The sequence below is a fragment of the Struthio camelus genome, chromosome 1 (genome assembly GCF_040807025.1).
Source record: "Struthio camelus isolate bStrCam1 chromosome 1, bStrCam1.hap1, whole genome shotgun sequence".
Lineage (NCBI taxonomy): Eukaryota > Metazoa > Chordata > Aves > Struthioniformes > Struthionidae > Struthio > Struthio camelus.
In genome coordinates, this window is record NC_090942.1 from 82,840,292 (window position 1) to 82,854,719 (window position 14,428).

Below are 14,428 nucleotides of genomic sequence, written 5' to 3' on the forward strand. Positions count from 1 at the left end.
CTGCATAGTTCAACTTTGTGGTTTACACAAACACTTCTTTGCCTTGTTTGTGAAACATGGGTCTCATGTTGCAAAGAAAACCATTTTCCCCGGAATAAGGCTATATTTTATTAATTTTAAATTTTAATTTCTATATGCTAAAAATTCTTATTCTTTTTTAACAAGTTTTGCAACTGATTCACTGAAATCGACCCTTCTGTGTGAAACACTCGTGAGTTTCAATGAATTACTATTTTCTCCTGCATTTTTGTCGGAATATTTCCAGCCGCCTCTAGTCAGAAGCATCTGAGAAGCAATGTGTCACCTGAGCCACCAGGTGTTTGCACATTTAAATTGATATCAACAAGTAGTTCTCAAACTCTGATAGCCTTCACCTTATTACTCTCCCCCTGCCCTTGACCTGTTTCTAAAATTCAAGATGGGGGGCGGGGGCAAACCCATTCAGTCTGACCTGTAAGTCCATTGACTTAATTATAAATTGGATTATAAGGAGTTAATCTTTGATTCTGTGGTGTAACATCAGACTGCTGAAAGCCTGTCCTGGATTGGCAGCAGTATGCAAGGGCTCTGGAAGTACAGCCAGTTCCCTTTCTTCAGACCTAAGTGCTGGCAGGACCATTGAAGTATTGGTGGTTTGCCAGGGCAGACTTAGAGCCTTACACCTTCACTGTAGCACCATAGCGGTAAGGGTCACATTTTTAAAGTTATGTAGGTGTCTACTTCTCATGAGTATCAACATGGATTAGAAGTTTGCACACCTTAAAATAAGACTCAATCTTTTCTTAGCAGCTGACATTGATAGTCTCCTAATTTTCTATAGGAACAATCTAGTAGAAAATCAGTAGAAAGGAATCTCTTTCTTGCATTTCTTAGACCCAGTTTCTTAGAACCAGCTTTCCTTGCATAAGCAAAACCATTGTTCCTCACTTCTTTCTACAGATGGGCAAGTAAGTGCACAAGGCCATTTCTCAGAAAGAGACAAGAGCACTGCACAGATGTCTCCTAAGCCATACTGTTTGTCTGGTTAAAGTAGAACCAGCTAGAATTTTGTATCATTACTTACCTTCAAACCAGCAGGGTCTGGAGACACTCTGCACAGAAAGTGTTCTTGCAAGGGTCTTTCTAATCACTGCAGCTGGAATATCACTGTAGTAACTAGTGTTAGTTCTTGAAATTTTTGTAATACTACTCAGCTTGGTAACTCAAGGTTACCAAGAATCTTCTGGAAATGCGTTTGGGAGTCTGTAGGGGCTGTCTCGGCTAAGGATGAGGGAGCAAAAATGGAAGGTTGGAAAGCTCCATCAGACTAACTGTAGACCATGGCTACTATACCACTATATTGCACTGAAGCACAGGACACTGAAGAGATGTCCTTTACAATAAGATAGCACAGATACCTGTAATCGAGCTAGCCATCACGCCATGGAGCTCGCTGGGAGTTATTTTGCACTTCCAGGAAAAAAGTAACCTTTCTCCCATAGAGCTGCTTCAGCCAAATCCAAATCAGTTACTCCTTGCTTTGTCCTAAATGGCTTTGAGTTGCTCATCCTTTGTTTCAGATGAGGATTCCTATCTCACTGCTCTTTTGTTTATTTGTTTTTTTTTTGTTTTTGTCGCAGACCTTTCTCTGTGTGACATATGATACTGATATTCTGCTTTTTGCCCTCCTCAGGTGGTTGGATGAATCTATCATTCAAGACATCACACCCAAGCTACTTGGGGAGTGGCCCAACACCTATACCTACACCAAAGCCTTGTCAGAATACCTGATTCAGCAGGAGAAAGGAAACTTGAACATTGCTATCATCAGGCCATCCATCGTGGGAGCTAGCTGGCATGAGCCTTTCCCAGTAAGCACAATGACTCTTCTTTCTCTAGCAGGAGTTCCTTACTAAGAACCCTGTGATAGAGTTGCAGTTGTTGTATTTCCAAGAGGCTGGCCCTACTTGCAGCAGGGTTCGCTTGAGAAACACAGGGCCCAGTTTATAGGAAAGCAAGTGGGAAAGGTGGGGAGGACCTTTGTCAGTGCAGAACAGCAATCCTTCTAGTCAGGCTGTTAGTGAGGTACTGAGGAGCAGCCTAGACCTCACGTGGTCTTTGAAATCTGATGTCACATGCGATTGCCTAATATCTTTGCCTTATATTGCCGAGTTGTTGGATTCCCTGGATTCACACTTGGACGGGACTGTTGCAGATACAAATGTGTCATCCATGGGATTAAATGCAGCTGTACTTTTGGACTAAAATAAATTGATAATTTGCTAGGCTAAATATACTAGTAGCAATAATATAGCCTAACACTGCAGCCAAACTGGAAAGGCAACATAAAGTCACCTTTGCCTTTTGTGCAACTTGAAACATGTCAAAGATGTCTGAGATATAGCTGAGGCTATGCGCAAACTCCCCGTCTTGAAAAGACAGAGCAAATTGTGTTCGATGTCATAAAGCCATTTCAGGTCAGCCAGCTCGTCATTGCTTTTAACTCCAGCTCCCATGAGAGGCAGCTTCCCTGACCTGAAGTAGGATGGGATTCAAAAGTCAAGAGCGGTACTCTTCTCTTTCTTGCCGTAGAAAATAGCTGGAGTAATCAAATCAGTCTTAGTGACACTAGTACAATGTATGTCAGTGGATATATACCACAGATACAACAAATATACAACAGATATATATCTATACGACGGATATATATCACTGTTTTCAGCAAATGTGACAGCCCCAAGACAGCGTAGCATTTTAAAGCCAGCATTTATTCATGTAGCAAAGTTATTATAGGAAGCAGGTTGTTCCTAAAACAAAATTTGACTCCATTGTTGATGAGTAAATTGCAGATGATAAGAGGTGTCATACAAGGTATCCCCTATTTAAAATCAATTAAGTACTTTGTACTGCTTTGTTTTCTGCCAGCTGTGCCAGATAGGCTGGCATCCTTCTTAACTGTTGTGTCTCTGCTTCTTCATATATACCATGGCATTATAACCCTTCCACCATTTTGGAGCCTGTGCAAGCAACATATCGTTGAAAGAAAGAGTAATTGTTTTTCTTTTTTGCAGGGTTGGATTGACAGCTTCAATGGGACAAGTGGAATCTTTGTTGCGGTAGGTGTAGTTACTATTTAAAATCTACTTAGAGGGGAGTTAAGAGCTACTATAGAGTAACTCTAGAGTCACTATATAAGCCCCACTCAGAAACTGTATGGAAAAAAAAGGACCATTAGCAATTTGCTGAATCTGGTAGGAAGATATATCACACGCTTGCCATACATCTATATGCCTGTGGCAGCTGAAGAACTGTCTATTTATGCTGCATTCAAAAAAGGACACTGAAAGAGTATTCATGCTGCTAATCAACATCGCTCTAAAAATCTCAGGATACTAGAATTAAGACAGTGCTTAAAACCCTGTTTTGCAGGTGGTGCTCCGTAAGGATTACATTATAGTCTTTCATTAAATCACACAGTAGTTTTCACAAAGATTCCCTACCTTTCAGGAGACCATTTAGGTGTCAGGAGAGAGAATTGTTCTGGTGCCCGGATGAAGTAAGGCAACCAGGAACATAGTTTTGGAGGAAGTCCTGCTCAGAGCCCTGGGATGCAGCGTGTACAGTTGCTCTGTGGAGTCCTGTGCATGCTTGTCTGATTAACCACATAACAGCTCAGTGGGGATGAAGTGTGCTCATCGCGGGTACAGTTGTCGGAGAATGTCACAGCCACCCTTCAAGAAATCTCTACTTAGTAAATATGAATTGCAGTTTCCAGGGCTTTGGGCAAATCTAGGGAAATTTTCACAGAAAGGACAAAATATGCGTTCCTGAAACTAGGGATAATGCCCAGATGTCAAAGCTTGTATCTTATAACAGAACTTAATCCTCCTGCCTGGATTACTGTAGTACGAATACAAGACAGTATTATTTATACTTTCATTTATCTTTATATGTATTTTTGCTATGTCCACTGCTATGGTTTATGACTACCCTACAGTGATAAATGTTCTGGAGCTCATTCTCCGTTGCCCCGTATAGTTATTCTCCCTCTGCAGAAAACATCCAAACAGTGTGTTTAACTATCCATTCAGACTCCTCCAGTGATATGGATGATTCATTATATTCCTGCTTAGCACTGGTGTAAACAACTGCTGGGCAAAATAATAAGGAACAAACTCATAAGCTAACTGAGTATCTTGAGAAAAATATTTCCTGTAAAATGAAATCACTAATTACAATTTAACATTTGCATACAGTAATGTTCCATACTCTTTCTCCTCATTTATACTTTTTTCTGAGCTACAATCACTGCTTAACCCTATTTGTCAGTGTATTATGCTGTGTAGCTATGGACAGATATTCTTGTTCATGTATGTTTTGTCCAACCTGATTTCTTTGTAAAACTATACTATAATCAGCCTGCTGCAGTGTATAACAAGATTAGTAGTCTGCAATCATAGGAAAGCAGAATAAAATTCAAATGTTGTTTTATTAAAAAAGCTCATTTATATCTTAAGTAAAGTATAAATAGAAACTGTAACAGTTACTTCTGGAATTCACAGGTCTAGGTAAATTAGTGGGTATATCCCAGCTAATGCTCTTATTTGAAACCCCAGTTATACATTTCACAGATGTTCAAAAGCCCCCAAATATATCATTTGTCTTCAGAAAGTGTTATTAGCTCCTATTCACCTCATAGTTTATGTAAAATAATTATCTTCCAACCTTTTATTCAGTGATGAACATGCTCATGAAGCTTGTCCTGCATCTCTCTTTGCATTAGCCCCAGCATCTGGTGTTGTTTTGTGTTCTTTCATGTCTTGTCATCACCACAAGAAAGAGTTTTGCAGTTCTTTAAATTTCCAGATCCACTCTTTACATTTTCATGGGACAGGCTCTAAGTTTTGTAGCAATATCTGTGAGTTTTGATTTTTTATGATTGTTTTTGAGCATTAAAAATTTCTATCTATCTGTGACAAAAATATGACCAGCGTTACAGTCTGCAAGAAGGATGTTATGAAGAAAAGTTCCATTACATTGCTTTTTATTCCCTGTGAGTGAGTTACCTAAGTAATAAACTACAGCAGCTAGTTGTCATACATGTATCACAGGTCAGTACATTACGAAAAACAGGCCAAAGTCCAAATGCTTTCCACCATATAAAAACATGCCAGTCAAATCTTTTGTCACGTAAATAGTATTTTTTTCTTTTTTCTTTTTAACTGCCAACAATTAAAAACACCTAATGACTAAGTGTTTAGAAATTTTGCCATGCATCACAGTCTTTTTTTTTTAAATATCCACTTTATGAACTTGCACTGGTGCTTACATTTATTTTATACCTTTCTCCTTTGCCACTCGTACAAGTAACTGTAAATTTTCTGTTCTTCAAAGCAGAAATTCCTGAATGTAACAGCAAATCTAACGGTGGTTTCACATATGGAAATGCATATCCTGAGAGTCTAGGGTCACTACAGTAAATAACCCTTCCCTTTCCTTTCCCAAACTCTTATCAACACCTTCTGACTTGTACTGAAATAATTTTGAAATAGAGAAACTATTGTTGGGGTCAGGACTCAAGCTCTGAGGTTCTTATGGGAAATGAAGAGACATTGAAAAATAGCTCTGAAATTCCTGAAAGTTGCACTGAGCTTTTCAGTGATGCAGTTCAAGATTTGAAATGTAATTATATCGCGAATTAACCAAGAAACAGACAACAAGCAAAGAAGGTGACTCCAGGGTGTAGAGAGGAGTCTGCTCTCAGTGTCCAGTCACTCTCGATCCTCCACAGCCAGTGGTGCCACCAATGGTGCAGCTGGTGATGCTGCATGCGTTAGGAGCGGCGATTCTGTGGTGGGCAAAAAGGACTTGCCCAGGTTGACAGTATTTGTCTGGCGTCATCTCACAGTTGCTACCAAACTTACTTAGATTGTTACTAGTTTTCTAGAGGTGAAAGATATTTATTGCTACGAAGCTCAAGAGACTTTCAGTCTTCCAAGGAGAAAAAACATACATACTCAGAATTACTGTGTTTGGATACGGCATAATGGTAATTTCTGTGTGGCAGTTCAAAAACCCTCAAATGTCTGAGTTATGGGTTAGTTTGTTTATGTGGAACATGTTTGATTAAAAATAGCTCTCTGGGTCAACTGTATTTTAAAGCATATTTGCATATTTATTAGTCAAATGGCTTTATTATTAATTAAGAATGGAGAAAGCAGAGGCAAAGTGATTTATTTTTTTAAGTCTCCCCGTAATAAATTATTCACTTTCAACTTCTAACCCAAGCTCATGCTTTATGGAAGACAATCCCTAATTTCAATTTTGGCTCAGATATCTTGGGGTTCATCCAGGCAGAATCTGAACTCCAACACTTGCAAAGAATTTTCCTCAGTAGCTACTACGTATATGAGTCTGGTCATTTGTTCCATGAATAAATATATTTCTTCTAAGTATTTATTAAAAAATAGGAACTGGAGCTGTTCTTGATACTCTAATTGTTTTTCTTTCACCTATAGTTGCTCCAGCTGCTGTGGGGAGAAGCGTTATTTGTTGACTGAAGAACAAAATGAAATGAATTACATTTCTGCTGGGCTGTAATTGAGGCATTTTGTCTCACTGTTCCATATTATGTGTAAAGACCTTCTTCCCTGCAAGGCAATGATCAGCTGCTTTAAGGGCAGAACCACGATTTAGTTCATGTTCTGAGAAGTGATTGGCCCCTGAGCTCTTCAGCTGGGATGCTGTCTAAAAATGTCAGACTCAAATTGTCAAGTGATCTCAGAGACTTCAGCTTAAGTAGCTTCTATTTCACCTAAGAGAATAAAGTCAGCAACTACAAATAGAAGTCAAGCCATACCCGATAAAGAAATAGCAAGCCATTTTCAGTGTGAGAAGGTATTTACAACATTTAAAACTGAAGTGCTTATTAAATACACAGAATTTGATTATTATTATTTAATTATGATTCAATCATGTATGACAATCCCATTCTGCTCTGAGTACAAGTACGTTTGCAGCACATCCATCAAACTTTCCATTTTGAAACCTGGCCTCAAAAAAGCTGTTTAGGGCACTTACGGAAATGCAGTTGCTGATCACACCATGTTCTCTAGTGGGCACCTCTTCACAGCAGTTAAAAATTCACAGCTGAGCTTGAGTGGTTGTTCTGGTTCTTTTTTATTGCTTGCTTTTTCCCCTGAAAAGAGAGTACTAAGAACAAAAGAATTCATGGTGATGTTGCAAGTTAGGGTTTTTATGCCTAAGCAGAACCATAGTTCTGAAATAGGGCAGCAGAGGTTAGATGCATGTCACAGGTTTGAGGAGGACTGCTAGAGTCATGTGGGGAAGTTCACATGGTTGTCTGTATCTCAGTCTTTCTGCCGTGCTGCACCAAAGGTAAGACTCGACTGCTCAGAAATCTTAGCTCATGAAGATTAAATTGGTAAAAAGTGGTACTCCTTTACTCGCAAGCTGGGAAACGTACCAACACCATATAATTAATAGAAGGGGAAGGGAGGAGGAGAAAAAGAGGAAGAAAACAAAATAACATACAGAAACACCGCCCCAACAGGGGATGCAGTGTCTCTTAAACTCCGTGAATTACCACTAGACAATGGCACATAAAATTTACAAGTTAATATCAAGTTTTAAAATAAATGCCTTTTTAATCACATCTTTCTTCTCCGCAGACTTCAGGCAAGTGTTTCTTGCGCAACTAGGCACCTCCTGTCTAGTTTCAGTAGTAAAACTTTATATTTCCCAGCTAGAGAGCTATTTTATCATGAAATGAAAGTCTCACACTGCGAGGGGAAAAAAAAGAATTGCCATAATATTTCCTCTGCCTTGACTTTTAAATATTCTTGGATCTGTGCAGCATATTTGCCCCTTCACTTCAGTCTTCTCCCTTTTGTTTTACATGGGTCTAAATTATAAGAGCTGTCCTACTTCCATGCTTCACCACTTTATTTAGCCACTGGGTTCTCATCTTCTTCATCCAACTCAAATTCGTCACAATTTATATCCTGCATACTATTTAACTTGGTTGCAATCTTGACTCTGCTACTGGGGCTTCTTATTTATTTGTTCTGTTCAGTCCTGACACACTCGATTAATCTCTTTCTCCCATTTCACCTCCACATTTCCATATTTCTGAAATGTCCTGTCTGATTAAGTCTGCCACATTTTTGCCATCTTTTCATTTCATCTTTTCTATTCATCTTTTCATGGCCCCAGACATGCCTGTGCTGTGGGACCTCCAAAGATCACCTCCAAAGGTGATCATGGCAACCCTTGACAGACATTCAGGTTTTATACATTAATGTACATATATATATTTCTGGAGCCTGACCCCTGACAAATTCACTTCCAACCAAAGCAAAGTCAAAATCTTAATGTTCTTGCCTGTCTTTCTCTTTAGTTCTCAGTACTTTATATTTTTTGCTCATCATTTATTGAGTTTTATTTTAAATCAGGCAGTAAGGTCATGGCAGGGGCCACATCTTGACTGTCTCTTTGTAGAGACATAACAGATAAAAATTTGGAGAAGTGGAAGGTGTGTCTCAATCCAAAGGAGAGGGAGTAAACTCTTGGAAAAGAGTATTTAAGAGAATAGCACTTTAGGTATCGCTGGGAATTTTACCAGAGTAAATTCAGATATGTTTCTTTCGTAAGGTGTTTCTATGGTATCAAGTTAACTAAGATTCACAACTTTTGTATTATACACAGCACATATGTCATTACATTTTAAATTTCTCTGAAAACATAGAACAGAGGGATCCACGTGAGATTCATGCCTGTCTTCACTGAAACAAAACAATGTTCTGCAGCAGATGCCTGGCTTGGAAAGTGCTAAGGTGAAAGTCTGCCCTCACTCGAAGGTGATGAAATCTTACTGTGGTCTTGCTGTCAACGACTCTTCTCCTTTGTTATGCAGGCAGGTAAAGGGATCCTGCGAACTGTCATTGCCAATAATGAAGCGTTGGCAGACATGATTCCGGTAGACGTTGTCATCAACCTCACCCTCGCGGCCGGGTGGTACACTGCGGTGCACAGGTGGGAAGGCGCTCCTCTTTCCGCCACGCTACGCCATGCTTTGCTTTTATCTGGGCTTTGAAGGGAGCTGGGACACGAGCTAATCAAAAACTGACAGGAGCCCCTAGCTGATTCCCTAGTTCACATTTTCTCTCCCAGGCTGGCAAGGACTTTCGAGGGCAGCAGAAACAATGAAGGCAGACTTCAGGGAGTAAGGAAATCTCTAAAGCTACAGATGATATATGTGTCTCCATACAGTGTAAGCTCAGCTGACCAGTCTCCCTCAGAAATTACTTTTCTGAAGACCAGGAACTTTGCAGCTGAACTTTCAGCCTCCTTTCTCAGGCAGCTACACTGAGTCACTTTGCAGCTGGCTTCTGGGGTTTTCCTGGAGAAGAGTCTGTGGATGTCTTCCTTGGAAAACACTGTATGATATAGATATGTTATGGGCTCATATGATACGGGAGGTGATCTTTTGTTGAGAAGGGTATATGTAAGTGACATTGAGGATTTAGGATCTTTTCATATGAACTTCTGGTGCTGACCTTTCATCGTTACGTAGGAAGTGCTACAGAATAAACCGTTTGAATTATTCCAGCGGTTTCTGCAACCCTGTGAAATCAATACAAGGCAGATAGATAAAAGACAGAATTATTTAATCTGGAAGACAGACTGTGCCCTTTGAACTGAAGATGAAGAAAAGCTGCATCCAGTAATCTAAACACAGGGATCCTGAAAGAGACTTAAAAGGCAGCTCACCAGCTCTTCAGAATTATTTTTCTCATAGTTTCTTTCTCCTTCATCAGCAACAAAGTAGCACAGACAGCCACTCCCCCAAGTGGAGTCCCCAGCATAAGAGGGGACTCCTGGGGTCTGTCCTAGAAAATTTGAAAAGGAAAAAAGTACACGCTGATAAACAGTATTCAGCCCCATAGGTAGACTTCCTGGCTCCGGCCATGGTAGGAGAAGTGCCATTTTTCCTTACTGTTTGCTGGCAGAAGATACATGTTTTTAATCTGGTTCTCATACAAATAAATACTAGGTTAAAGAAGCAACTACAGAACTTGATTTAAAGCTTCATCTGGCTAGGCAAAACCCCAAGGTTAGTAATCTCTATACAAAAAACAAGGGCCTCCTGCAAACTACGTTTTTCTGAGAGAGTTTCAGGCTTAGGTTCTCTCTTGAAAAACAGTGTGTATGGGTGTAATTTTTTTTAATTATCCAATTAGAAGGTTAGTATCCTTCAGGGCAGCTGACATTATTGAGGAAAATTAGATTCTGAACCTGGTCAGAGAAATGCAAACTTCATTACATGGTGTAGAAGCTCTACCAGTATTGCAAGATCACTTACTCACCTGGAGGGTGGAAAAAATCAGCAGATAGATGCTCTGCATTGGAAGCTGGGAACATGCAGAAGTCCTGTTTACTGGAGTTTAATGGGCCTGACCCACTGGAGTAGGTGGAAGTCTCTGCTTTCACTTTTGGTGCGCTTTGTATCAGGCTTTGTGTGTGGCTCGACACTAAGTGAATTTCCTGTATGGCCATCTATTATGGATCTGCTCCTTGGTGACTTGCCATATTGACTTCCATAATGCAAAGTTTCCCACATTAACGCATTCCCACTACTGTGCATTTTCATGTTTAGCACTTTGTTGGGATTCTACTCAATAATTCAGAGTTTCAGAAGATTACGGTTTCAGAGCTTCATACATGTCTATTAATCTTCCCTAGAAGTCTGCTAAGGATGGATAATTAATAATAATTCACAGCAGAATACCATGATTTCAAAGTATTATTAAAAAAAAAAAAGAAAAACCACTGTTAAAAATGTGTATTATCCAAATGCAGCAGTCAAGTATTAGCATGCAAGATCTGCCATCCCTGCTTTGGAGGGGGTTCTGTCTCCTTTTAACTTCAGTCACCGTAGTTTTGAAAAGAAAGGTTCCCCGCTACTCAGCCTCATACAGTGAAGAAAGGCTCTGAGCAGCACAGGTAGTCTAGCAACACCAAGAAGCTGAAGCCTCCAGCCAAGCTGTCATATCCTCTTCAAGGCCAGCTCTCACCTCTTTTAGGATTTTTGCCTCCAACTGCTAATGTAGAGTGAAAAAAAAGGTCTACTGATGGCACTCTTTGCAAGACAGGCTTAGATAGAAGAAGTTGTTTTACAAATTCATGTCTTGCATCAAAGGAAGAAACAAAATGGCATGATCTGTGTTTAGTTCCAGGCCCAGATAACAACCAAGATTTATATGGCATTAAAATGAGAATTTTGCTGAAATGGATTGATTCCTGATCACCCTCATGACAAATGGAGTTTAAAATCAGCAAAATCATATCTGTTAAGTGAATGATTGTAAAATATATAGTGTATCCCAGAGGTTGGTTTGGGCCAGGTGTTTACTGTACACCAAGAGAAACTGTTAAAAAAAAAAAAAATCAGAAACCTGTCACTATGTATCCTTTCCTTATTTTTATAATTTTTGATAAATGATATTTAGATAATTTATCTCAAGCCTCATCTACCTTTATTAACATCATGTGCTCTTCAGAATCTAACTGAATCTTATTTGAACTTCATGTTTTATACTGCATTTTCATATTTATGACAAATGAACCCATACAATTTTTTTATGAGCTGATATTATTGGTTCTTAGGCTATTAGCTTTCATGTTCCATTATTAAAGCTTTGGGTGTTTTTCTTCCCACATTTAAAAAATATATATTTTTTTCTTTTTTCCAGACCAAAAAACATGTTGGTGTACAATTGTACAACAGGTGGAATCAACCCTTTCTTCTGGGGAGAAATGGGTAAGTTCAAATTTAAAACTAGGTCATGGCAAACCTCAATAGCCTTCCTTGGCAGGGCTTTGAGAAAGTGCTCCCTATATATGTATAGGGAAGGCAATTCTAGAAATGACAGATTTGTTTCAAGAACAGTTTGCCTTTTGATCATGAATTTTGTCAGTGTAGAAATTGCAATGATTTTCCTGGCTGTCTTTATGATTCAAATCTGATTTCCTTTTGAGGCAGAGGTGAAAGAGACACAAATCATGACACCATTACAGTGAAAAACTGCCACTGAAGCCAAGCAGCAGAATTTGGCTCAGCTACATACTGTGAAATACTGCAAACAGACAATGCATTCAAGGCTAGACGCATGGGGCCTGATTTGTTTTCTGTGTTATATGATGATTCACATCTTTGCACTTTTAAATAGAGGATGCTAGCAAATCACTACGGGGGGACGCCTGGACTTCCAGGTTAAAAATACTTAGACCAGGAACAGCTGTAGGAATGACAATAGAATAGGGATTCTTCCGTGGGGCATTTTGAATACAAGGATGACGAGATTGGAGAGAGGGAGAAGACGAGGTCAAGAAGAGAATTATTTGAAAACATAAATGTCCAGATAAAGGCTTATGCTGGAAGCTGCGTTGCCAGACTAGCTTGTTCTACAGATTTCCAAATATAGACGACCCTCAAATGTTAGAAGGAACTTGATTTGTTTTATTTTGTTTACAAATAATGTGATGCCTTGGAATTTATTTTTGTATTGTCTTCTCTTACTACTGTTATTTTCCCCGCTATTACAAAAATGGGGCCAGACAACTGAGTATTAATCTGAAGAAGTATTCTGTATTCTGTTTTGCTGCAATGTAAGTCTTGCTAGTCAGATGTGAAGTATGTTTTGCAGTTTCTGGTCAGAATTAATTCTTAAAGCAGGCTTTAAAATGGTGTTCAGTGCATGAAAATTTAATTTTCATTTATCCTTGATGGTTGGAGAGATTGGTGTCTAATTCTCACCCTGTGAAATTTGCCACTGTGTTCCAGAATTTGCTGCTGTATTTTTGTGCAATGGCAGGAGGGGAACTCCCATCAGCTAAGTCATTTCAGTAACTCCTACAGGTGATGTGTTTCCAGTTCAGGGTTCTTCTCTTGTCTCACCTGTTTGATTCTTTCTCTCTGTCTGAAACACAAGCTCCTATAGTTTAAAAGACTATTATTAAGCTTGCAAGGTTGAGCACTTTCCAGAAATTAGGAAATACTGCAACTGTAGTGAGTCAGCGCATGGCAAGATTAGGGAGTTTCAAAAAGAAAACACCCATAGCATTAACTGTTCCAAGTTACAGTACATGGACGTTTTCCTGACTTTCTTTCAGTAAGAGATTTGAGTTAGTCTTACTGCACTCTTAAAAGTGTTTCCAAACAGCACAGCTTTCACTCCTGACTTGCAAAACTTTCTCAAGTGCTCAGCAGATATCTCAGCTGCTGTTGATACATGTGCTTTTCACCCCACGAGGAATCTCACAGCACGGTGCAGCAGCTGCTTTGCTACAAGCCTCAAGTACCCAACACGAGAAAGGTGCTGCTGCTTCATGTAATTTCTGTGTACAGCTGCTGATCTGAAATGACAAGGGCTGCATTGTCCAAAGGGAACATGGATTAGTTCTTTCTTGCTGTCATGGCCAAAGATGCCAAAAATAAGAAGAAAGGCAGTAATCTCTTTAACATGTTTCCAAATTGAAACCTTTTCAATCAGTTTACAGCTAAAAACTAGATTTGAAGTGCATTAATATTTGGATTTGAATAAACTGAGACAGAGCCTTAAATGTTTACTGCAGACAATATCAAAACAGTATCGCAATTCCAAAATGTCAATGGTTCCTAATAAAACTGGTGGGCTTCCATCAAGGGATGAAGAGACCAAATAAAGCTAGATAAATATTAATAAGCAGATGATAGTTTGTACATAAACTAGGATTTAAAGTGTCTTTTGGAGAAATTACTTCGGGGGAGAAGAAACACAGCCCATCGGATTGCTTTCCTGATCCATGAGATGCTTGGAAGGGCACAAATATCTAGCCCTCTCCAAAGTGTGAGCTGATGTCTTCACAAATCAAATAAGCGTTGGCACCTGCGCCCAGTGCCCTCACATTGTGGCATCTGAACACAGTAGCTTTCTGCTGCTCTCAGAACTGGGAGCAGACTTCAAGCGAGTTTGATTTATCCCTGTTTGTGCTATTTTCTTCTTTCCTCCAAGGGAGGCGCTCAGATGTTCCTTTTTCTCCACACTCTTTAAACTGTCCTTCAGTACCCTTGAGCAAGCCATAGCCATTTAGGGCTTTGTCAAATTATAATTACAGTAAATGGCTGTGCTGCTAACTCAGAGGGAAAGAAATCTCTACTTGCTCTTTAGACAGACACCGACTGTGCCAAGAGCTGGGCTGGGACGACAGGTTCCTTCCCAGTAGCTCATCTCAAGCTGCTTATCACCACTCCCTTGTCATAAGTTACCACTTTTGCAGATCTTCAGTTAAATCAATCCAGTGAGCACTCTCAGCCAGGCAAAACAACATGGAAAAGTTTAAATAGGAGGTCTCTGCTAATAATCCTTGTCATTTTGACAGAAGAGGA

General features: G+C 39.5%; 1 protein-coding gene across 20 annotated transcripts in view; it reads left to right on the forward strand.

Annotated features, from left to right (window-relative positions):
• The window catches only part of FAR2 (fatty acyl-CoA reductase 2), a 155,670-nt gene that overhangs the window by 125,631 nt on the left and 15,611 nt on the right, over nucleotides 1–14,428 (forward strand). For all 20 annotated transcript variants that reach the window (XM_068953522.1, XM_068953584.1, XM_068953601.1 and 17 more), the window contains 4 exons: nucleotides 1,673–1,850; nucleotides 3,051–3,095; nucleotides 8,915–9,033; nucleotides 11,754–11,821. In XM_068953522.1, the coding sequence (XP_068809623.1) occupies nucleotides 1,673–1,850; nucleotides 3,051–3,095; nucleotides 8,915–9,033; nucleotides 11,754–11,821 (410 nt within the window). The remainder of the gene's footprint in view (nucleotides 1–1,672; nucleotides 1,851–3,050; nucleotides 3,096–8,914; nucleotides 9,034–11,753; nucleotides 11,822–14,428) is intronic.